The following is a 25,660-nucleotide window of genomic DNA, read 5'->3' on the forward strand; positions in this document are numbered from 1 at the left end:
ATGTGGGCAGAGACCTTAAGGCTACACTTATATTGGATGAATATTCGGACGATTAAGTAGTTGCTAGTTAGCGAATTGTTATTGCGAAGTGGGTGGTTACACTGGCTGCGCATTCTGATGACCTATTCACATTTCCGTGATACCTATCGTACAAAATGGATATACAGGGTGTCTCAGACTTGAGGGACAATCCGGAACATGCAATCCTGATGCAAGGAGATATCGAATAGTCGTTAGCATGTTGAGATCCGAAGATTCGTTCTTGAGATATTAACAGTTGAATATTAGCGGTCGAATTTCCGGGCCGCGCAGTTTAAAGCAGAAAAACCGGAGCGCGGAGCAGTGATCCCTAATACGTACTCACAGTAGAGCCGACAATTTTATAACTCTTTGAAATATAATGTTAATCTTTCTTCAAAATATTATAACTTTGGAAGTAACAAACTGATAAAAATGAGCTTTGGGGTCCTTACGGTGGGGACAAGAGTACCAAATACAAATTATTTCAGTTAAAAAAAATTCTACCATTTATTTTGCAATTGTCTTAACAAATACAATTTTATGATAACAGGGGAATATTGAAAAATTTGCAGCATATGGGGATGTACTCCTATTTGTTCTCTTTACGGACTAATTTTAAAAAAATCCGGAGTCTTTAAAATTGGCCACATGAAAATGAATTGATTTTAACGCTGCGTCGAAGCACATCAGCTCGACTGGGCATACTTGCCATTTTTATATAGGATATGCCACCACTGTGTTACGCGTTATAATCTCTACAAGGTGTAGGAGAGTCGCCGTCAGCGAAGTAATCTACCGAAGGCCACAGTCCGGGAAATAGATTGTCGACGCTGGTTGGCCGTGGTTGGCTTCACGCTGGCGTCACTTGGCTTGCCTTAGCGCTGGCGTCGCTACACGCACACATTATCACCACTCCCTGTAGGTGTTCCCCCTCCACGGAAATATCTAAGAAAATCGCCGTAACAAAATGTTCTCCGAGGACCCTGTCTGGAGCCTCAATAATCCTCTGTGCAATCGACTCCGGCGGTCCCGTTTCACCTTTTGGACGCGTTGGGCGACGTTTCGGAGACCGCTTGTTTAGCCGAAACTCATTATTATCGCGCGTATGATTTCCGGAATTTTCTCTCTCTGTGGAGCTAGGTGGGAAGTTCCTTTGGCGATGCAGCGACTAATGGAAAGTTCAAGAATCGTATGGCTCACCAGGGAATCAGCCTAGGAGGGAGGATTCCCTAGCTTCTTGCAAGAAAATACTCCGTCGGGGAGTCAGACACTTTACAAACTCAAAGCTAAATGGATTCAGCATACATTACACATATTCCGGTCCGGTCAATTCACGCTCTCCTCCGGAGAGAGGACGGTATAGTGCACACGGTACAAACTCACAGTAATCTTGTAGCGCACTCACTGTTATCATTGTTATACCTGGTCATCGTTATTCTTGTTTGTCCAATATACTTCAGTTCACTGTTTTCCATTACATCCCCTGATAGCCAGATCTGGGCAGCAGAATCTGACGTCAGAACTGCAGCAGTCTGTGTCCGCATTTGGCTGCGTTCTGATGTGCAGAGCCTGAGGTGCAGTGCCTGATGTCAGATGGACAGCAGATCGACAGCAGATCGACAGCAGATTTCGCCATCTGCTAGGCACAGCAACAGCGCCATCTGTAGGGAATTGCTTGGTAATTCTGGACTTCAGATGGCGCTGTTGCTGTGCCTAGCAGACGGCAAAATCTGCTGTCCATCTAACATCAGGCACTGCACCTCAGGCTCTGCACATCAGAACGCAGCCAAATGCGAACACAGACTGCTGCAGTTCTGACGTCAGATTCTGCTGCCCAGATCTGGCTATCAGGGTCAGCATTCAATTTACTAGTCCTACTTCTGTAAAACGGTTAGGGCCTCCGTGTAATTCCGGTGCCGGTAAGGTCCGTAGGACTTCAACCTCCGTTGACTCGACGACAAAGATCATGTATGCGATACGCGTTTGCTGGATACCGATTTTCATGTTTTTTTTCGAGTGTTGTCGTGTGAACGGTTCCATACTAATCAATATAACCTATCGCCGTGTGAAACTCGGCTTAACCCTTAACTGGTATCCTGGGGTCGCTCATGACCCCAAGCACCCAAAGTTCGATGTACAATTTTCGGTTGTCTAAGTTGGTAAACTGAATTTCTAATTAGTTTTATAATAATAGTTTAACTTTCTACGCTTCTATTATTTTCTACATTACCTAAGAAGAAAATATTCATAGTGGTTGCTCTAGTGTCGACTTTACAAATTTCTGTACCCTCTTTTATTTGGGGTTTGTCACGACCCCAGTATACCAGTCACGTTTGCCAAAAACAGTATACCAGTTAAGGGTTAAGGCTGCCGTCTCACCGGGCCTTGAATGTGTGCGTACGCTCACACAAGCTAGGAAAAGCGTGTATGTATACGCTAAATCGTTTCAACCAACTTTCGTCCTGGAATCGGTAAGAAGGAAGTTTTTGAGGGTATAGTTGCCTCTAGTAGACATCAGTGCAGGGTGGTCTGGTGCGTTTGAACGCTAATAAGCACCGTACGTTGAAATTATAATGAATTTATGAATCGTGTACTGAAACAGACTCGACAAATGACAGAATGAGGCTTCAAGTATTCTCCATTATCGGCGCTGATGGTATATTCGTGCCATGTACCATCAAAACCGGTGGAAGTCCAAGCTAGCCGATAAATGTAGGAAAGACATAGATGCCGATACGTATGAAGAGTCGCATCGCGCTGTTGCCGCATTTCCCCTATTACTATTATTGTTGTCAGGGAGATTTGAATGAATCACAGCGAAGCGGCTGGAAAACAGAGATGGGCAAAGATAATATCTGGATAAACTCCTGGGATTTTGTTCAAATTGAAATATGTTAGAGTCTATGTGAAAATAAGGAGGACTTAAAAAATCGATGAAAGTGGATAATAATATTTATAAAACAATTTTGAATGTGGCAAACTGTGACAACTTGAACCCCTCTTATTTTCACATGCACTATAACATGTTTCAATTTGAACAAAATCTCAGACATTGAGTGTTCAAAGTGATCCGTTTGGCATGGAATGAACCGTATATACGACATTGTCCATTCCAACCGAAATGGATCCTAATCCACTTCCGACTATCCAATTGTCTTGAAACTGCGGGCGTGCGTAGTTTGATGAAAATCCAATATTTTAAAAAAAATTAACCCGAAGGGTTGAAAAAATTACACAGTCATCAATAAATAATAACTCATAATCACAAATCCAATCGACAAAATAAACCACTCGCGTTCTTTACGAACTTTTAGCACTGTAGGGTTCGAGCAAACTTTTAAACTGCATACAGCAATAAAAGATATTTATAAAGAAGTTTGAGCTATGAAATATAAATCCACAAACACTAATAATTAGAAAATAAAAAATATATAAAAAAAAAATTTCATGTTAAACGATTTTATTAAAAATACTCTAAAAACTAAAATATAATTCTTTCTTGTACTGCAATTTTGATGGTGTTAATATCACTTTAAATAAAATCGTGAAGCACCATATGCAACCAGAAGTTGAAGTATTAAGGGGTTATACCTATTCAGGCAGCCGAAAAGAGGCGAATATTTGTGAATTTTTTTTGAAGAAGCGGAAGTATATATTTTTACAAAACTTTTTGCGCTTAAAAAAGCAACATTTAAAGAACATAATAATATAAACGTAAATATTTTTCTACGAAAAAATTACCAAATGTTCTTTAAATGTTGCTCTTTTAAGCGCAAAAAGTTACTTCATAGTAACGACCGACATTCAAGAAGCCTTTTTAAAAATTTGATTATACGGTGAGCACTGCCATTCGGAACCAGATTATCTAAAATCAAAAAACAAAAAAGATTTCGTTAGTATATTAGTGTATCCTCGGGTTGACGGAGAGAATTTTCTGAAATATTAATTTGAAACAAAATGGTGGCTATTTATAGTTGAAGTCTTGATTTTTTCGTGCAAAAATCACGCATGGTTTGGGGGGCATATTTATTATTTTAAAAGATACGATGGTCAAGTTCGGATTTTTAAATGGAACTATTTTTTTTAACTTGATAGTGCGTTCCAAGACAAATTCAATAACCTATAATGTATACACCTTATTTCCACTGGTTTTCAAGATATTGCGCTTGCAAATTTACTGATTTTGACCAGAAGAAAACCCGCTGGAATACCAAGCACCGGGGGTGGTCTTGTTCGCGCCACGGGTGGCATGCGTTGGGCATTGCCCGTTGAAACAGATACCTACCTACCAAAGGTCTACGCTGCGAGTGGCAGGGCCAAAGGCTGAACAATTCTTTTTCGTCACAAATGCTAGATAGGTACATCTGCGGTATCGAGAAGTGTACCGTTAATGTTTCAAAACGTCATAAAATTTACTTAGAGTTTGTATGCAAGGAGAAGTAGGAACTCAATTTTCAGCTTCAATAGTCTTTTATTTCGCACTTCCTTCTACGCTTGGACGGTCAGATGGGTTCCAGCTAGAAAACAGTGGGTGTTATAAATTTATTCTTTGATCATAATAATTTCTCATTTGCATATTTTAATCATCCTTTACACAGTACTTCGCCACGCCAAGTATTTGACTTCCAGGCCGCGGACATCTAGGCAAATGTTACATTTTATCTTCACATTATTAAAATGTCCGCGATATGAATAATGCAGTATACGAACACAGCATTTTAGCTGTGTATATGTAGTTGCGTCATCTTAAGCGCAGTTGGAAAACACCTTTATGTACTTGCAGCTCATTTTGATTTCACATCTTTTTTTATATTGACAATACTCTTTTCCGACCTCGACTTTTTTATGTACTTGGTGTAATTTTTTTTACTTTTTGAAGTTTTTTATGGGGATCAATACTTACTTGGAAACGGATGATTCAATAAATGAACTCTACTTTTATTCCTCCTCCTAGGTGTGTAAATTCAGCGCAAAGTTGTTAAACGCTAGTTTTACAAAGATCGATAACTGAAAGGAAATTGATTGACGAATAGGAATTTAGCTAATAAATTAGTAAATTTGCGATTGGCTTTTAGAATCTAAGACATTTTGTAATTTAACAAAAGGTGTACAACCGAAGGACGTTGTGAAAACGTTCACTCCTGCCCCGAGTACGAAAGTAAACGGACATACGATTACAAGTCTTCCAGATCACTTATTGTATCTAATTAAATTCAGTTTATTTAGTTCATTAAAATTTATTGTTGGTTGTGTTCTAATTATTCTTATTAAATTATTATTGTTATTATTATTACTAAAAATCCGCGTCCAGAGAGCAGAGCGCCTTAGCGCTCCACGAGCATCGACCTACGCTCGAATTCGACGGCCGCGCAACACTATATAACAGATAAAACTGTACTTACTGAATTAGACATTTCTTACACTTCTCGCTCTATCGCGGACCATTTTGGCAATTGTGGTGATTTTTCACAATATTATTTAAAAACTGTAATTATAGTTTCTCAATGCTCCCTTGTCAACGAACTATTAATATATTACAAAAGTTTATGAAAAGTGTAACGATACGTTGCTTGATAATGATATATAAGCCTAGGGGAAATGACTAGAACGAGACAAAACGCAACGCTACAAAATGCCTATTGATTCAAGTAACAGAAAAATATTGTTTCAAATAGATTCGCGCGGACAAAACGCTTACAGTATTTCCTCGTTAGCGGCTCGCTGGTCGGGACCGGCGTTGAGCCCGTATCGTGAACAGAGCCCTAATTCCGGGTGTTCGTTTCTCGCTTCTTTCTGGCCGAAGGGGGGAGCGAGATAGAACACTGCGTGCGCGGCGAGCGTGCGCGATGGTCGCAAGCGCTTACCGTGAGCACGAAAACCGCTTCGCAAAATCTTAAGCGCTTGCGACCATCGCGCACGCCCGTCGCGCATGCAAAGGACAGAGTGTGAAGCGTCCGAAGGACGGAGCGAGACAAAACATCAACGCGTCGTCGGTCTCGTACCGTCCTCGCTCGCTTTCGGTGCCTCTCGCTCGCTCTCGTTCCATCTCGCTCTCGCCTTAGCCGGACAACAGTGAGACAGAAGTGGTGGGGATAGCGAAAAGTCCGTATCGTGTACACCAAATCGAGCCCGTAACGAGGAAATACTGTATATGTGAACACATGTAACTGAAGCGGTTCGTCCGCTCGTTTAACCGCGATTGGTCGAATCGTGCGAACAAAACACGAATGTGTCGCCGGCCTAACAGGGCGGTATTCACAGTGGCTTCTTAATCTCAAGACCATCTTAAGCATTTGCTCAAAACGCGACTATGAATACCGCCCATAGAGCCCGTGCGGCGACTTCCTAACATGGACCTAAGAATTAAATGGACGGAGCACAAAGCTGCGGGGCATAAGCTCGTGTCAGTAAGCGGGGTGCATGATACTGCGCATGCAACCGACACCCAAGCCTAACGACACCGTGCGCATTCCGATTGCCACAATCGAACGGCCGAAATCCGGCACAACCGCGGAAGGGATCTCGGAAGCGCACCAAGAACCTTCAGCATATGGTGAAACACCCAAAAGGGGGGCAACGACAGAGACCCCGCTTCACCCCGATTAGAGTATAAGAACCATGTACGAGCAATGACAGCTCAGACTCTATACGAGACTCACGTGTGATTGTCAAAGTGTCCGTGTAACCCAGATCGGGATAGAATAAACCTTGTTTAACCCTACGGTGAGTCCTAACTCTTTAACCGGCCAAGAATACTACCCTCGGTTTCCAACCGACTATACCCATCCCGGCACCCGTCTCGACAACAGCGAAGGACGACCAAGAAACACCGTGAGATTCTCAGGGACAATCTCGACCCAGGCACCTTCCACAATAGGCCCTTGAATGGGTGATATTCTAGGAGAGTACAGAGTAAACAGGCGGAAATAAAGTGAAGTAGATGGTTACTTCTTGTTCAGTTTTAAAATTTTTTCTTTGCGGATCCATCATATTGGATGTGCTGTTTTAATGTTTGATAATCCGATCGCATATTCTTAAGTAAATAAGTCTTGTCATTCCTTTAGTGTGCTGATAAACAATCTTTCATATTTTACGCATCTTGTACTCGTACAATGGTTATAGGTTCTGTTGCGTCAGATAATTTGAAAATTTTTCAAAATTTTGGTCCGCCATGGTCCATCCGCCATTTTGAATTTTGGAAATCTGGCTTCATATACGTGATCAGTGGCCTCAAAAACCCCGAGTAATTATTTCATAATCATTTCGGGTAACTTACATTCCCTTGGAGCAAGATCTTGGGTGTATAGCCGCCATATTGAATCCGCCATTTTGAATTCATCAATTCTCACTTCAGATTCGTAATCAGCGACTTATGTCGATTCGTAATCATTTCATTTTCATACCGTTCGAGTCATTTTCGGATTTTTACTAATAGTATTACTAACCTATTTCCCAATTCCGCAGAGTGTAGCCGCCATATTGAATTTTTCAAAATGCCAACTTCCTTTCGAAAGTACATGTGCAGACGAACAATTTAATTCCTCACACGTTCGTCTACATTTTCCCAAATTTTGGACTCGAAGGTGATCCGGTTGAAGTGGAATGACCCATATATGTATATGTATAGTTTTAAACATATAAGCATATTTGAATACACCCTATATAAGCATTCCGTTTCAAATAAACCGCGACGCATGCGTACTACTCCGCCAATCACAAGCCGTCGACCAAGGCTTCTCTGCTCCCGATCGGCTGGCTCGACCCCCTCATCTATGTTGATACTTTGTGCTCCGTCCATTTAACTCTTAGGTGCATGCTTCCTAATCGGCTCGTACCTAACCTAATTACATAATTAGCGGGAAATTATGAATCTTACAAGACTTCCTCCTAATTTACTAGCCGACTAAGTTATAGACAAACTTATATTCTAATTTACATCTTCGTTATGAAATTCAAACACCTATTTCTCCAGTGGAATATAAATGTTTCGGTTTGCATAACGGCTTAGTATGTACATCTGCTACCATTTCATCTGTCGCTTTATATTTTACATGTGTGAAATTATCAGCTACTACATCGCAGATATAATGGTATCGGACATCTATATGTTTGTTCTGTTGTGGTGTGTCTAGTTCATTACAATCTTTTGTCCACTTGGATTGTCGCTGAATAATGTTCAGATACACACCATCCTTTGCCGCATTGGATAGTGCCATATATTCGGCTACTCTGCTTGAAAGGGCATCCGAACGCTGCTTTCGGGATTGCCAACTGATCGTTGTCCCTTCTAGTAGATAGACGAAACCAGTGAAAAGCGTCTATCATCTTCGTCATCAGCGTAATTGGCATCGGCATAACCTGCAAGATTAAAAATACCCGGTTCATAAACCAGTGAATAATTATCATTACTCTTTAGGTATCGAAAAACTCTCCTCGCATCTTGCCAGTGTTCTTTCGTGTAGCAGAAATTGTACTACCCCAGCACACTCACAGTGTGGGCAACGTCCGGACGTGTGCACTAGGGTGGATCTTAACTACTCCTGACGAAAATTATTTTGTGAGATTTTTTTATTTCACCCCCCCCCCCCCCCCCCCCGAACTGTGACACTTGTTGGGAAAATGATCCTGAAACAATTTCAGCCCGATTGAGACAAGAGAAAACGAAGCGCATCGATTTTAAACATTTTGAATTTTGTAAAACTTTACATAAATATACATTATGATATATCTTTGAATTTGTATTTTTCTTCTGTTTAATAATACATACACAGCATATACGATTGTTAACAAAAAAGCATCTGTGACCTTGAAAACTCGAAAGAGTAATCTTGAAAAAAAATTAATTTTTCCTACCATTATATTCGCCTCTTTATATAATACAACTTTTGTCTGAAGAGTTTTTTCATATATCTACAAACGATGGAGATATTAAACGTTTTCGCAGGGGTTGAAACGGTTCCGAAAATAACTGTTATATATCAGTTCTGAGTGGAACAGTTATGAAGAATCGATATTTTGAATAACTATTATGAAGGAACCGAAATTTCTGACTACATCGATTTCGATATACAACCGTTGTGGAACCGATATAATATCGGTTCTGTAGAACCGGAACCGAAACTGATATTGGCCAGAAGCATTTTCACTCGTAACTGTTTCAAGATTATTTCAATTCTCATAACTGTTACAAGAACCGAAGCCAATATCATAACCGTTTTCAACCCCTGCATTTTCATTAAAACGCTTCGTTGTACAGAAGAAAAGCTGTTCTGAGGCTGAAAATAAGTTATAACTATTATGTAAATTACGAATAGAAGTGTCATCAAAGTATTGCGTCCAAGATCTGCTCAGTAGGGCCCAGCAACTATCCCTACCATTTCTTGGAATCCTTCGGACGAGAGTAGGGGAACCCGGGAACGAGAGAGAGACTCTTTCGTTTCCTCTCGCTCGTTCTTGTGTTTTCTCACTCACGCCATTGGCCACGCGGAATAGTGTTCACAACGTGCTACGAGCCCGCCGCCAGCCCCGTTTGTCGGGCTCATAACGAGGACTTACTGTAACAGCAAAGGGTGGGGTAACTGCAAGACTGGCCATGCGTGCCGGCTCGTACCACGCACACTATTGCAGTTCCTCCACCCCATGCTGTGGTTAGATTTTATTAAGTTGAAACAGGAGAATACCAATACCTGACATAGATCGAACTCGGTCATTCAGTTTCTTTACAATGTATCCTCAGCAACGACCATCATGGATTTGCATACTTCCCAAGAGGCGATACTTCCCAGTGAAATAGAGGCCCTCAAGGTTCACTTAAGTGTGCGTCCAGATCTGAGCCGAGCCCTGTGCCGAACATAACTTCAGACAACATAATGCTACCTACGTTCCTATCTGTGACAGACAGTGTTTCGAGTAGTGCAGAACGAAGATTTGCCTGCCATGTGACACCAAGGAACGAATCTAGGGACCATCGACCAAAGGAAACTCAAGTTCGCCGTGATGATCGGGTTGTTTCCAGCCGATGTCAGTTAAGGCCCGTCGCATCAAGGGATTGGCTCAAACACAAAGCGTGAACGACTGTAATGGTGCGTCTCTATCCCTTACATCACCATGAGTCCTTCTCGTTCTTGCCATTAGAGCTTTTAAGTAGCAAAACAAATTGGTCACAAACGTCGAGTGTCCCGTAGACATTGTGAAGCGTGCGCTTTGAAATCCCGTAGGGTGCCAGCGAGGTACAGAGATACAAGTTCATGGTAAAGTCAAAAGCGTAGTCCCAGATGTGGAAAACTGGCATAGGTGTGTTTGATTCGGGGCTCGGTTCAGGTCTGGACGTATCGTAATAATTCGCACTCGATTCTGACCCGGTTTCCAGGACTTAAAGAGGTCTGCTCCCGATTGAGCAAAAAATTTTTTCCAATAAAGTTGTTTGGTATAACAGGTGCTCTACCACTGTCCCTAACGATATTTGTGTGCAGGTAGAGTCGCTCACGAGATATGAATCGATTTTCCATGACCTTCACTGACCTTGTATTACAGAGCTTTGTATTCGTCTTAAGAGCTGCTACATATTTGCAAATGAATATCAAAATATGGCATGTAAAAGCTGCTGGGTTGATCTTCGTATCGCGTAAGAGACTTCACCAGCAAAAACATCGTTATGTCCACACGATGGCCCCTTTCATACTAAACCACTTTTATTCGAAAAATTGTTCTTTTACTTCCATGGTTCCGGTATAAGGTCACGCGTCTTTGCCAGTAACAAGAAATACTTGTAAAATATAATGGCCTGAACAGCTCACAATTAATCCCGATTCATGAAATCTAGAAATTACCGAAAGTATCAGCCCTCGGTGGTCTCGAAATCTTCAACAGACACTCGTCGGCACACACCGCGGCGACGTTGTTGTTATCCTCGTTGACGCTTTTGTTGATCGAGGCCATCAAAGTGAGTTGACTGAAATTCGATTCTCTCGATATACTTCTTTTGTACTCCCTGCAGCTGATTCGGTTCACCTTTGGAATCGGTCGACTCTTTTGGTCCTTCAATGGCATTTGTTCGTTCTGATTGGACGAGTTCGTCGTCCGTGGAACGTTTGTCAGCATTTGCTGATCGCCGCTGATGGAAATTGATGGCGAATTTTGGAAATCGTCTGCCTGTCTGGTAGTGGACCTTGGGTACCTCGAGAGGCTGCTGTAAGTTGGTTGCGTGGGGATTGACTTCTGGGAGGACCACATCCGTCTACAGTGATTCGACAGCATCGACTGAAAGTTAACTTCAGTGTGTTTAACGTACTCTGTCGAACTTGCTGCCAATGGGTTTTGGAGCATTTAATTTCTTATCTGTCCTGGTGGTCAGAAGTTAAATTTCTTTTGTGTATTCAATTTGTTAGGAATTAAAGATGCATTTAATGTTAATTCAATAAAATATTTCATTTAGAATTACTGATTTGTATTTATAAGAAGTGACTGGAGATTCTGATTAATATGCTAATGAGATTTCTAACTGTAGCTCTTAAGTGTGGACTTACCTTGAAAGCTTCCCTAAATTTGTTGGACATGATGTTGTAGAGGAGCGGATTCACCGTCGTCGAAAGGTAATAAAATACCCCTGACACGTACGTGAGGATAGTATAGACTATTATTAACGCGTCTTCTGGTTCAGCCTCGGTACTCTGCGCGTAGACAGCCAGCAGCCTTTGGGCATGGAACGGTGCCCAACAAATGAAAAACGCCACTACGACTGCAACTGCAATGATAAAATTGTTTGGAATTTGGTCTTTTTGATATGCATATTACGGTTGATAAGTGTTCCCAACTTCAAGATTATACAGGTTAACGTTGCGTACAAGTAGATTTAGGTATTATTTGAGTTAAATATTTTAAGAATGATTACCAAAATAAGGATTTACCTTATTTTTTATATTTCATGTTGAGACGTTGAAATCATTAAAATATTTACTTAAATGTTGCGAAGTTACAGTGTCAGGCAATTGACAAAAATCAATCATGCCATTACGATACAGAATGGCAACCAGTGAGTTTTTTAGGAAAAATTAATAGTTGAAAATTAGAATTTTGTTTCACATTAGGGGAGAGTAGGGTAAAATGGAACGCCTAACTTTGAAGGGTGATAACATAAAATCGGAAGGAAAAAAAAACACGAGACTTCAGGAGGAGTCTTAAGTGAACCTTAGACTATAAGAAAATCAAAGACTTTGTTAAGAAAAATATTTGGCAACAAAGGAAAATGAGATGTACCGGAGGTATCGAAATCAGGGAACCGAACCCTAACCCGTACCCGGTTCGGTACGCCGTACCGCCGACTAACCCGCCTAACCGGGTAACAGAATTCCTCTGTAACCCGACTAACCGGGTTAACCGGGTTAATGCGGTTACAGTAATATTGGAAGAATACAGGGGTTGGAGTGTGTATTAAGAAGTGAGAAATCTTCGACTTCCTACATTTCTAATCAGATCTTTCGCCAATGAAACTGACACCAAGAACGACGTGATTCGGACCATAATGAAGGAAATCACATGAAAAATTGATTTATATAATTTCAAGTTGACTTTGTTAATAATAGTCCGATTTGCATGAAATTTAGTATGATTATCATCGGAAAAACATAAGGAATCCATCGACATTACTTCCATATCCATACGATAAAGACTAAAGAATTATTATTTTTCTGAATCGGGTATGAATCCTCGGCCGACCTCAGCGAATTGCGGTTGGCGCCCCGCAGTTAAGGGGTGAAAATGAGAAATATCCATTTCAGCGTAGTAAGAAATTCTTTATTCTTTATCGTATCGATATGGAAGTGACACCAATGGATTCCTTATGTTGTCCTGATGAAAATCATACCAAATGTCATGTAAATCGGACAATTTTTACACAAGTCTACACTAGGCTAGACTGTCTTATTTTACTAGTAACCCGCTCGTAGCGGGTTAACCCGGTTACTTCGGTTCTTTCTAGAATTTAAGAACCGTTCCCTCGCGGTTAGTATGGGTTACAGAAACCTTCCTTGGTTAACCGGGTAAGGGTTAGGGTTACTAGGTGGTTCGGATCCCTGATCGAAATATTCGCCTCGCTCAGGTGGTAAGGTAAAACGGAACACCCATTTGAAGACCATGTAAACGTACAAAATCTTTGTTTTTATGCTTTAAAAAGTATTCATTTATGTAAAAAAAAAAAAACTATAAATATATGTTTTAGGTATAACCGTTAGGGTGGAGTGAAAAAACTTGTAAACAATTTCAGCTCAATCGGATAATTTCTTCTGTGCGCACCAAAGGCCTTAACTTTCAAAATTTTAGTAAAAAACTTAAGAAAGTTCAACTCTCTTCCGTTGGTGGATTCTACCTTTTTTTTACCCAGGACTATATTTGTTGCGTAAATGAAGCAAAGAAACACCTGCGGCTGGTTTCGGAACGACAGGAATGGCGTATCGGCACTTTAAAGCATCAAAAACTTGTTTCCTAACGGAACAAGTGGCCCAGAACCCACCACGCGGAGGTAGCTGTACGTCGGGCTCCTTGTTTTTTGTATTTTATATTTTTTTTTAAAATAATTTTATTGTTTTTTTGTGATGTATTTTCGTATTTTTATTTGCCAAAACGAGAAACTGTGCTTGTTATAGCTGTTATTGGTGTGCAAACTTTACAGCGAGAACTGATTCTTCGTTTCAAAATTTGGCATCGATTGACGGGACAACAATGTACATATTGCCTACCACAATGTCGCAATATGATATTCACGATTCAAATGACTGTCAACATTATTGATATTCTTATTTATTTTGATCTTTTATAAAATACTTCCTCAGAACTGGAAAAATTTTAACTTTCTACCTTAAACAGTAGAAAAGATAGATGTTTCCAAACGTAGTCAGATTCGGTATGTTAATTTACAGAAAAATAAATGCAGCGTAGTTTTATCTCAGGATTGTGCGTTGTTTAAAATTTTCTTTAAGGTAATAAATTTGTTTAAAGCTCGACGTATTGTTAGTGGAAACCTAGGCGTCTACTTCTCTTCGAATAACTGAATAAATAATATTACATTCTCGATGACCACTTTTACCTTTTCGATAGTGATCGATTTAGCCGGTAATGGATTACTAAGCGTTTGGAAGATCTCGTGTCATAGCAATGTAATTCGAATATCTGAATATCAACGACCAGGAAATGGTTCACGCGACTCGCATACCTGAATAAATACTCTGCTGTAAGGCATCTCTTTGAATGCATTTTTGTCAGATTGGAATATGATAACTGTAATACATCATTCCTACACTTATAAAGCCTTAAGTTTCTACTGCCTTAAACCAGAATTGATAATAGAGTTTAGGGTAAATTGTTTCGAATGAACAATACATGGAATAGCAAACTCTGATAAAAGAAACCGGGATTCAGTTCAGTGCTCACATGCTTGTTCTGAAAAATAATGTACCAGTTTGAGATTTGTGGTGTATAAGATCGAGGTTATCTATGTATACATAAAAATACTCAAAAGTATTTCACCTTGCGAAAGTAGTTGGAGATTGGAATGAAATTTTCAGCATGTATATATCTTACTTAAATTTACAAAGGGGATTTTTAAATTTTCGTTACAGGCTGAGATAAAAAATTTGAAAAACCGACCTTCACTATTTTCTTCGCTATATTCCGACCAATTGCAATTCTTTTTCAAAACAGTGAAACACTTCACCTAGAAACTAATCCTTCCAATTTTGGAAAAATTATTCTGTTTTAAAGGGTGTCTGAATACTTTTGCGGCCCACTGTAGTCTATCCCCGAAATTTTGTACTAGCATCTAATATTACATTTCAGTTTTTACACTTCTAACTTAAATTTATTTTTTATTGCCAAACAATCGCCTCTACTATTTGTCAAAAAAGTGTAATAAACGGTGTCCACATGTCAGCGGCATTGCTAAGGGAACTCAAAACAGTTAACCTCGCGCTATTTTGCTTTCAAAAAGTGTTTTGACAAGGACTTGGTAGGTAGAATAAAATCCCTGGTAGAGAATATGTGGCTGAATGGTCCGCATCTTTGGCGATGGCTATAATAGTGATAGTGATAACTATAATAGAGAGGAAAATTGTAGGCACATGGGAAGGTCTATTTTCTACTTTTTTCCCAGTGTGTACTAATTATTGATCCGTATTAGCTCACTGTTGGACCTATAGGGGAGAGTAGGGTAAAATGGAACGCTGGAGGGTGATAACATAAAATCGGAAGGAAAAAGAGACACGAGACTTCAACAGGAGTCTTAAGTGGACTATAGACTATAAAAAAATCAAAGACTTTGTTAAGAAAAATATTTGGCAACAAAGGAAAATGAGATTTATCGGAGGTATTGAAATCTCGCCTCGCTCAAGTGGTAGGGTAAAGCGGAACACCCATTCGAAGACCATGTAAACGTACAAAATCTTTATTTTTATGATTTAAGGGGTTATACTTAGAAGTCCTGATTTTTGAAAAAATCACGCGAAAAAAACCGGGCCTTCAACTTTAAGAAGCCGCCATTTTATTTTAAATTAATGTTTCGGAAATTCCCTCCGTTAATCAGAGGATACATTAATATACTAACGAAATCTTTTTTGTTTTTTTATTTTAGATAATCTGGTTCCGAATGGCAGTGCTCACCGCAAAAACCAAATTTTTAAAAATGCTTCTTGGATGTTGGTTGTTACTTTATTATAAACGAAAATATTTTTGTACTAAAAAATTACCAAATGTTCTTTAAATGTTGTTCTTTTAAGCGCAAAATGTTCTGTAATAATATATGCTTCCGCTTTTTCAAAAAAAAATCACAAACATTCGCCTCTTTTCGGCCGCCTGACTGGGTATAACCCCTTAAAACATATTCATTTATTTAAAAAAACTATAAATATATGCATTAGGTATAACTATTATAGATAGAATATAACAAACATATGTATTATAGATAAGAAAAAATATTTTACCAGATAACATGAAAATCACTGAAAATAATCAAACACACATGGATTTTTACTTGAATATCAACACATGCATGGAGAACACATCTACATTAAATAATTATCTATATAATTTATTACAATTTAAACTAACAGCTTGATCAAATGAAAGATGTATCTCATACATCATAATTTTCTATACAAAATCAATTTTCTTGGAAACAAGGATAGTACTTAAAATTTTAATCTAAAAATATACCTATAAAAAAACTTTGTAAGTTACACGATTTTATAAAAACCACAACAAAATCATTTCGACTCTTGATTCTGTATTAAATTGATTCATATTCTCTTATGACATATTCTGCTTCACGATTTTATTTAAAGTGAAATAACACCATCGCAATTGTAGTACAAGAAAATAATTAATTTTTAGTTTTTAGTGTATTTTGAATTAAATCTTTTAGCTTAAATTTTTTTTTGTATATTTTTTATTATTTGTTTTGTAGTGATTAAGTTTTGATTTGTAGTTATAGGCTGATTTCAAGTCGTTTGGATTTGTACTTAGTGGTTATATTTATTGATGACTGGATAATTTTTCACCCTCTGGGGTGAAAAATATTTTTAAACGATTTTACTCAGCGTTCAAATGAACTCAAATTTAACCGACTTCCAACTATCCAATTGTCTCGAAACTTAGCAGGCGTGCGTAGTTTGGATGACAATACAAAAAAAAAACTCGAGGGGTTGAAAAAATTACGCAGTCATCAATAAATATAACCCATAACCACAAATCCAGACGACTTGAAATGAGCCACTCGCGTTCCTTACGAAAACGACAAAAAGCCGTTGCATTCGGGACGCTAGGCGCATCGCGATTACTGAAAATACACAATTTATCGAGAAATGATCTGTCACGTATGTACGAATAGTAAAACTAAAACTTTGCAGGCGTTTGTAGTATACCATCATCGAAATTGTAGTACAAGAATAGTACATTGGGTGACAAGAGAAAGAAGAAAGCGATCTCGAAGCGCGAAGTTTGCTGCCCGAGCACACCGAGGGCAGCACTTCACGCGAGGCAAAATCGCGTCTCTCCCTTGTCACGCACAATTACGGAAGCGCCTACGCGCCACCTTCATGCACAACCGTGCAATGCCGTTTCTGACGCAACTTCTCACCATTCCGTTCCGTTTTCTAGCATAACTACACACCGTGCAGTGTGGTGCCTGGCGCAACTACGCACCGTGCAGTGCGGTGCCTGGCGCAACTACGCACCGTGCAGTGTGGTGCCTAGCGCAACTACGCACCGTGCAGTGCAGGGCAGTGCCGGGAGCGACGAGTTGAGGTTATGTGTCATGCGATTCTGATTGGCTGATTGTGGTAGGGGACTAAAGATTCGTTGGCTCTGTAGGGAGACTCTCAGACCCCGTGACAGCGCAGGGGAAAGAGATGCGGTCACACCGGGCGGCGCGGTAAGTCCTGGGGGAACTCCCGCTCTCCGAATGTTGTACACTCACTTGCCACAAGGCTTCCACCAGGGGCAGGTGGTTCCTCTAACCCCTGTACGGGCGGTTGCGTTCCCGGTGTACCCGATTCGCATGAGGACTGGCATGCGATTTTATGCAAGGCCGTCCCCGGCCACCAGAGCGTCCCTGGTGGTCCTGGGTGAGTGCATGCACCCCAAAGAGAGCAGAAGATAGCCAGGGACTTAGTCTGGTTGCGAATGTATTATATTCCTCGTGACCTGGCATCCTGATCAGAGAGTAAAATTCCTACAGTGGACGCCGTGGAGTCAAGCGTGATCCTTCTCTGCTTTTTCCGACTCGGCCCTGGCGGGGTCGCTAGTTATGTACTGCTAATACCACCTTGCAAGCCAAATGCTCGTATAGGCGAAAGCCTGAGGAAGAGCGCGCTCCTTTTGGGCCAAGACGGCTATACTAGATGCCACAAGGCTCGAGTGATGCCCGGGACCCCGGCACGTGCCGCATGCTCCCCGAGCTGTAGGTCGCAACTAAATCGAGTAAATCGACTATACCTTAATCAACAAAAATTCTCATAATTGATATTCGTTATAACGTAACCAAAAAAATCCCAGAATAGATATTGGTTTTACCGTAACCAAAAAGAATTCCCGCAATAGATATCAGTTACACTGTAACCTAAACAAATGCTCGTCACCGATAATGGTTATTCGTAACCAAAAAAAAATCTCGTCATCGATAATGGTTATTCGTAACCGAAAACAATTTCCGTCGCCAATAATGGTTATTTGTTTATTTTTCTCACAAGATATGAGATTAACGGTAGTTAGCACTGCGACCAATAGTGAAAAGACGAACGCCTTTTGTTTAGGTAGTGTGAAAAGGGTGGGCCATAGGGAGGAGATTACATCATGACCAATGGGCCAGCATCCTCCCGGACGCCAACTTTCTACCCCTGCACAGGAAATGCACGTGTATCATTTCCTCTGATTAATTCCCATTTCTGAAATGGGTAGGCAAGTATGGCCTGGTGTGCGTACCGATAGTCCCGAAACACCTGACTTGTAGAGGATGTCATAAATGCTGTTAGTTTATTGCATACTAAAACATCTGTTTTTAAATAGCTACCTACATTTAGTTCACCTGAATGAACTAAAAATGGTTTATGACTTAGAAAATGATTAAAATTTGACTTCCGTACATCCAGAAATGTCGAGATATTTCCCTGGCAATGCGATAGGAAACGAAATTACAATTAACACATTCACTGCTGTGGCGGTCACGCTAACGCGGCGGCTAACGCTTTGACCGTAAGTAGGTACATAATGTCATTATGAGCAATCTCAAACAGTAAGTGCACCATTGCACTATTAAATAGTTTACTTTCTGAGAAGTATGAGTATCCTCTGTCGTGAACGGAAAAACATACAGAAGTCGTAGAAAAATGAAATTTTGTATACCTCGGATTTACTTACAGGATGAATCAAAGCAAAAACTTAATTGTTTTTGAGAAAGAGAATAATTTGAAACTGATAAAGATACACTTAAGCAAAATATCTAGAAACCAGTATACCTACCGCAGCAGTATAATTGTTGCTATTTACAGTATTAATTATCATGTTATTGCTTGTGTTAATATATAAACTAAATAATAGACCATAAATACACGTATGCAAGTGATATGTAGGAGTGAAGAGTACATTTGCGATGAAAAACACACATTTTTTTCAGTCTTTTTGACGAGCGCGTCAAAATAGTCACTTGTCATTCTTAAATTTGAAACAATAAGCCATCTTCTTCTAACTAATAACTGATAATTTACAACAATGTCATCCATGTACCAGATGATACACTATATACTTTACATGAATTTCTTTTAACTTTCGTCGAGCACTATATGGGTATCCAGGGCAGATGGCCAAAGTTAGTGTGGGTTTTTCTTTCTTTTCCTTTGCTGTTACCTTTATTATTCACTAGCTTAAAGCACCCGGCGTTGCCCGGGTAAAACTTTGATTGTCACCGAGTGTCACGGGGGGATCTACAGAGTAATAATGCAAAATTTGGTCCAGATTGTTTAAAAAAATCGGGATAAAAAGTACCCTATATGTTATTTCTAGTCCTAGACTACGTGTGTGCAAATTTTCGTTAAGATCCGTTGTGTAGTTGCAACGTGATTGAGTAACAAACATCCAAACACATTTTCGCATTTATTATATTAGTAGGATATTGCTTTTATCTTTCTGTACCCGACTGTAGGCGGTTAATATAAAAGTCGACACACCCAATGTACACTGAATAATAATGACAAATATATTTATTACGGAAGTTTAAAGAACAAATTGCAATACTTAGGTCAGGGGTGCACAGGGAGCCGTTTTAGCGCCTAGCTGCGAGCAACCCGCCTGTCCCGTTGCTAAGGTAGAATCGGTGAGGCGAACTGCAGTAGTGTACATAGCTAAGCGCTAAAAACAACTCCCTGTGCACCCCTGACTTAGGTACTGCCACACGAGTGACACGTGTCATCAAATTCTGTTCAGTTTTCATGCACCCAATACTTGCAAATCTTACACTCTAGCCAATCTTGTGTTAATTGTGTTGGATACAGGGGACTATCACTCTCATTTGCGATTTTGGAACAGTGTTTCAACTGCCACCTAGGCAGTTGCAATTTTTTCGAACTAAAATTCAATATGGCTGTGATCACGTGTTCATGATTCATCTGTAACGGCTGGAACAGACACATCAATCCTATCAACAATCCTATGGAAAAATAAGTTTTATAAAATCAGTTTGACAGTAACAGGTATGTATATTGTTGAATATATATTTTTAATGTAGTATATGTCGTGACATAGCTCTATAAAAAACATTATACTTTAAAAAGATATTCTACATATACTGCATTAAAAATATATATTCAACTATATACATACCTGTTACTGTCAAATTGATTTTATAAAACCTATTTTTCGATAGGATTATTTGGATTTCGTACGGTACTAGCTCGCATCAATCAACAATTCACAAATGCCATGCAATGCATATCAATGGCGTACACAGTAAAGCCTGGAACAGACACGTCCAGTAATTTAGTCGAGTAGCGAGTAATTTAGTAATTTACCATTGTTTTATTAAACTACTCAACTAAATTTTAGTGTCCAGACACGATAAATTACTTGCTACTCGACTAAAACACTGGACGTGCCTGAACCATCATGAACACGTGATCACGGCCATATTGAATTTTAGTTCGAAAAAGTTGGAACTGCCTAGGTGGCAGTTGAAACACTGTTTCAAAATCGCAAATGAGAGTGGCAGCCTCCTGGTTGGATAGTAGTCCTCGCCAAAGAGGATAAGATAGAGTAGAAGCAGAAATATGCGATGCAAGCGACACCTGTCTGTTCAGGCTCAACATTATTCAGTTCGCGGGTAGCAGAGTGGGAGGTAAAGAAGCCAAGCTAAGCCAAACTTTGACACCTGTTTGTAGCCATTGGTACCCATTTGTAGCTGTTTGTAGTGGGCTTGGAATGTTCGTTGATTTAAAGGTGAAGAAAGTGTAAAAAATGGTTCGTTAAAGGATGCCATAGATCACAAGCCAAAGACAAAAATCACCATTTTATCTCAGAACCTGTAAATTTAATGATGTACGTATAATGATTTCAAGCAATAACCTAAGTTTCAATGCTATTAAATAATGTAGTTTATGAAATTAGTATCGATAAAGAAATCTTTTTCACCTTCAATTACTTCCTTATAATTATGATTTATGTATAATTTTAAAAATTAATTAACTTTATTGTGTTTCATTTATATATGTATATGTAATGTAATGTATGTAATATGTCTGTAATATTCATAATATAATTCACCATTAATAAATTTTAACATAATATCAAATTTACAGTTCTTTTCGTTATTTCTCCTTTAATTAATATTTTAATTCATTCATTTCTAACCTTAAAATTTTTTAATATTGCCTCGTTTATCGAAATTTCGAGGGCCTGAAGCACCAGAGGGCGCTGAATCTCGTATATTACTTTTTAACACAGGCTCTTATGGGATGCTTCCACTCTATCTTATCCTCTTTGGTCTTCGTCACACTCCCGGCGATGCTGCAGTAGCATTACCGTTGATAAACCTAACCATATCGGTGGTACAGAAATGTGGCCATCTAACCCTGACAAAAGTTGGCCGTCTCTCCCAAGTTTTCTGATGACATGGCTATACTAATTCTCCTGCATTTGTTCTAAACATACCGTTAGTCATTTTTAGGTTATAAAATTCTGCAAACATATTTATTGTCCTAAACAATTAAAAACTCAGAAATACACCAGGAAAGTATTGCAAAGAAATGAATCTTTAACCACACTAAATGATTTCACACTACGTCAGAAACATTACACGGGCATTACGTACTTTTTACTTTCTTTTTCTTACGAAATCTAAACACAACCTAAAACAAAACACTGATAGAAAATTTTCGCCATCTGTACAGTCTTTCTCGAAATATCTTCGTTGGCCATCTCTTCTGTATGGCCATCTCCCCCGGAATTACCCTATACAGGCGGATTTCAACATATTATGCCGGAAGTTTTTTTATTAATATCTCAGAAACTAACAAATACCCGGAGCTAAAATTTTATATTAGGGGTCCTCTCCCCTGCCTTGACAACATATGTCAAGGTCATTGAAATCGGTATGGAATTAGCTTTTTGAAAAGTTTATCCTATTAAGGTTTTACTTTCACTAAATGGGGTCATCGGTAACCAACGTGGCACGCACAGTGTTAATTTCTTATAACTCACGTTGGTTGCCTATGTTAGAATTTCTAGTCTCTTTCGCCTCGATAGGCAAGCATTGTATAAAGGAATAACATACAATAAAGGTTGGCCTCTTCTGAACCAAACTAGTCGAAAGAACCGTAGCCTTCGAGGAAGCATTCCAATCTGACGTTGTTTTTCTCTATATTTAACGTTTGGCATGCGCACAAGTGAGTGTGTTTATTTTCTCCGTGAATATTCGACAAGGAACGATTGATACAGTGCTGTCCAATTGTGTGCTGCTGGAACACTGAATGCAGTTGATTTCGCTGCCCCTACACCATCTGCCGTTGAAACATTAGTTTCAAGAAAGATCAACTTCATCTGGCTATTGTTTCCCAAACGAATTGAAATCGTTCAGCCAACGTGCTCATCCTACCATAGACGAAAGCAGTACGAAAGTACACACTCTGCATTATGGACGACTCATTGCACCAACAGTGTTTGACAGGACATTTGCTAATATTTTGTTTTCTTTATTGAAACTGGAATTCTATAATAATCGTCTGATGGAATCGATGTGGGTTGATTTTCTTTAACAAGATGTCCTCTGAAAGATATGAATTTGAAATAGATGATAATAATTTTTGGCCACAAATCTCGGAATTAGAATTAAAAAATTACTGGTTGGAATAACGTGACGCATCTGGACTGTCTGAAGTCTTAAGTTTAGTCCTATTGATACCTGCACATTACATTATTTTTACGCTTGACCGGTTGTAAAAATCATAAAGTGAGTTTGACATAAAATTAATCTAACGTACATAAATAATCCTGAAAAGTATAGCGATAAGAGATAGGATTTAGAGTATGTCATTACTTCCATATCTGATATCACTCGTAAAAGTAGTCGGTGTAGTCTGTGGATGACACTTTCATGGATGGAGCTCAAGGGTTCTCCGTTTCGCGGTGTTATTTTACATTTTATTATGAACGACACGCGAAAATCTATTCTACGGTTGGATTCGCTACATGACGGGCGCAATTTTTGTTGCGATTATCTCTTCGTTGGCAAATAGCTATTAGGGAGGATGACGAGTGGCCCCAATGCAGTCATAAATTGGAGAACCAGTATTATCGGAGGTACTTGTGGTTTCCACTGTTTCCAGGCCATTTTTTATGATCACAGCTTACACGTGCTACTATCTGATAATCTCAAAAACCAGTGATACATATATGTAGATATATCAAAACGGACCTTGTGTGTTCTAATAAAAATGTGTTCAACATGTTTGTTGAATTCAAGTTTTTACTTCAACTATTCTATTCGCGTTACTTTCATTTTTGTTCTGTAATTAAATCAGGATTCCAACTATGTACCTACTTTTTTCGACATAGATATTGATGTCTATTATTATTTTTTTCAGACTTAAATGAGGAAATTTCAGTTAAAATAAAGAATATATTTCAAGAAGCATGTAGATTTGAATATACCTACAAAGAATGTTGATATAAGTGAGGACATTTTTATTATTTCTTGAATCAGGCTAGTCACTAATCAATTTATTTTTAACGTAATCCCTTTTATTTTGATTTAAGTATTATGTCATTTTTGCCCTAATGCATACATTTTGGTACAAATGAATAATAAATGATTTTTAAGGTTACTTACACAACAGACGTATTGTATGCAGAGTTTACAAATCTTTCGTGACTTACGAAATGTTTTAAATAGAAACAAAGACTGTTGAAATGATCATAATGCTAAACAGGTGACAGGCATAATAATTATTTATAATTAGTTTCACCACTGATCAAAGTTTCTTTCATTTATTAATTTTGTAATTATTTAAACAACTGCTAATTAGTTCATCACAATATTAATCCATAAATTGTTTCATATAATATCCTGCTGTTTGCAGAGGATTAATCAAAAACCGAAACCACCTGAACCTTCAAGAGTTGATTTCACACTTGTGCTTTCACTGCAAAATGCATTGAATTGAATAGGCACAGCGTGAAATTTCATCGTCATCAGTACGACGTAATATTCCGTAGCAGCTATCTTGAAATAACATTTCATCGCACTTTGTACGAAAAATACAATTGAAAGAGGTGTTATCAAAAATATTTCGCTAAGGATTGAAGAAAAACTGCACAATAAATTTCGATACAGTTAGAAAATATTACTCCGATCTGCAGTACAATTTGTACAACATCAAATCATATTTTGACAAAATAAGGTAAGAAGCGACGGCACTTTAGTATTATTCTTGATGTTCACACGGACAATAAAATTCTGACGGTGCGGTAGGGGCGATAATTCCATCAATTTACCAATTATTTGAATCATTAAGAAATACATTCTTACAATTAGAATAGGTGCGTTAGAGTTTATTAAGTTGAAACAGGAGAAACCCACTATCTGGTGAAGACCGAACTCGGTCATTCAACTTCTTTACTTTGTATCCTTAACCCGCCGGCAGGCGCGCCGGTGTACTCAGTACACGAAGGTAAGCTTTTGGCTGAAAAAGCCGTTTTACCGTGATTTATTCTACCCAGCACCCCCATGTATCCTTCCAGTGGACATTTTTGCATCATGCTACGTACTTGTCAGGTTCAAATTCAGTTTGGAAGTGTCTCTGATTGAATGAAAACGAAAGTATGCCGCGTATCCTACCAGGCAGCGAGCACATCCCTGTACTCACAAGATTCCCAGGTGTCCACCTCCGATTGTTTTGGTTTTTGGATATATTTCAGAGGACAGAAAAATAAGAAAGAGGTGTCTTTTTATTTTGGCCTGTTGCATGTTTAGGGGGTGAAACCACCCCACAAAGTTTTTTGGATGTTCGTCTCTGATTGTACTGGTTTTTGGATATGTTTTAGATGGCCGAAAAATAAGAAACAGGTGTCTTTTTATTTTGGCCTGTTTGCACGTTTAGGGGGTGATACTACCCTTCAAAGGTTTTCAGGTGTTCGTTTCCAATTGCTTTGGTTTTTGGATATGTTTCAGAGGACAGAAAAATAAGAAACAGGTGTCTTTTTATTTTGGCCAGTTTGCACATTTAGGGGGTGAAACCACCCCACAAAGTTTTTTGGATGTTCGTCTCTGATTGTACTGGTTTTTGGATGTTTTAGATGGCCGAAAAATAAGAAACAGGTGTCTTTTTATTTTGGCCTGTTTGCACGTTTAGGGGGTGAAACCACCCCTCAAAGGTTTTCAGGTGTTCGTTTCCGATTGCTTTGGTTTTTGGATATGTTTTAGACGACAGAAAAATAAGAAACAGGTGTCTTTATTTTGGCCCGCTTGCATGTTTAGGGGGTGAAACCACCCCTCACATTTCATAAGAATTTAAAAAACCAAAGCCATCGGAGACGACTACCTGAAAACCTTTGAGGGGTGGTTTCACCCCCCCCCCCAAAAAAAATTGCAAACAGGCGAAAATAAAAAGAC

General features: G+C 39.0%; 1 protein-coding gene across 4 annotated transcripts in view; it reads right to left on the reverse strand.

Annotated features, from left to right (window-relative positions):
* Positions 1-4,114: 4,114 nt before the first annotated feature.
* The window catches only part of LOC143371639 (pyrokinin-1 receptor), a 63,662-nt gene continuing 42,116 nt past the window's right edge, over positions 4,115-25,660 (reverse strand). The window contains exons 3-6 of one of the 4 annotated variants that reach the window (XR_013086082.1): positions 11,547-11,764; positions 10,851-11,280; positions 6,181-8,379; positions 4,115-5,727 (exon numbers count right to left, since the gene is read on the reverse strand). Coding sequence is in view for 2 of the 4 variants with exons in the window: in XM_076817054.1 (XP_076673169.1) it covers positions 8,309-8,379; positions 10,851-11,280; positions 11,547-11,764 (719 nt within the window). In the remaining 2 variants the exon portion in view is untranslated. Of the gene's footprint in view, positions 8,380-10,850; positions 11,292-11,546; positions 11,765-25,660 lie in introns of those variants that run through there. The other 3 variants (XR_013086081.1, XM_076817054.1, XM_076817055.1) reach the window with 3 other exon arrangements.

Source organism: Andrena cerasifolii, chromosome 7 (assembly GCF_050908995.1).
Source record: "Andrena cerasifolii isolate SP2316 chromosome 7, iyAndCera1_principal, whole genome shotgun sequence".
NCBI classification, from domain to species: domain Eukaryota; kingdom Metazoa; phylum Arthropoda; class Insecta; order Hymenoptera; family Andrenidae; genus Andrena; species Andrena cerasifolii.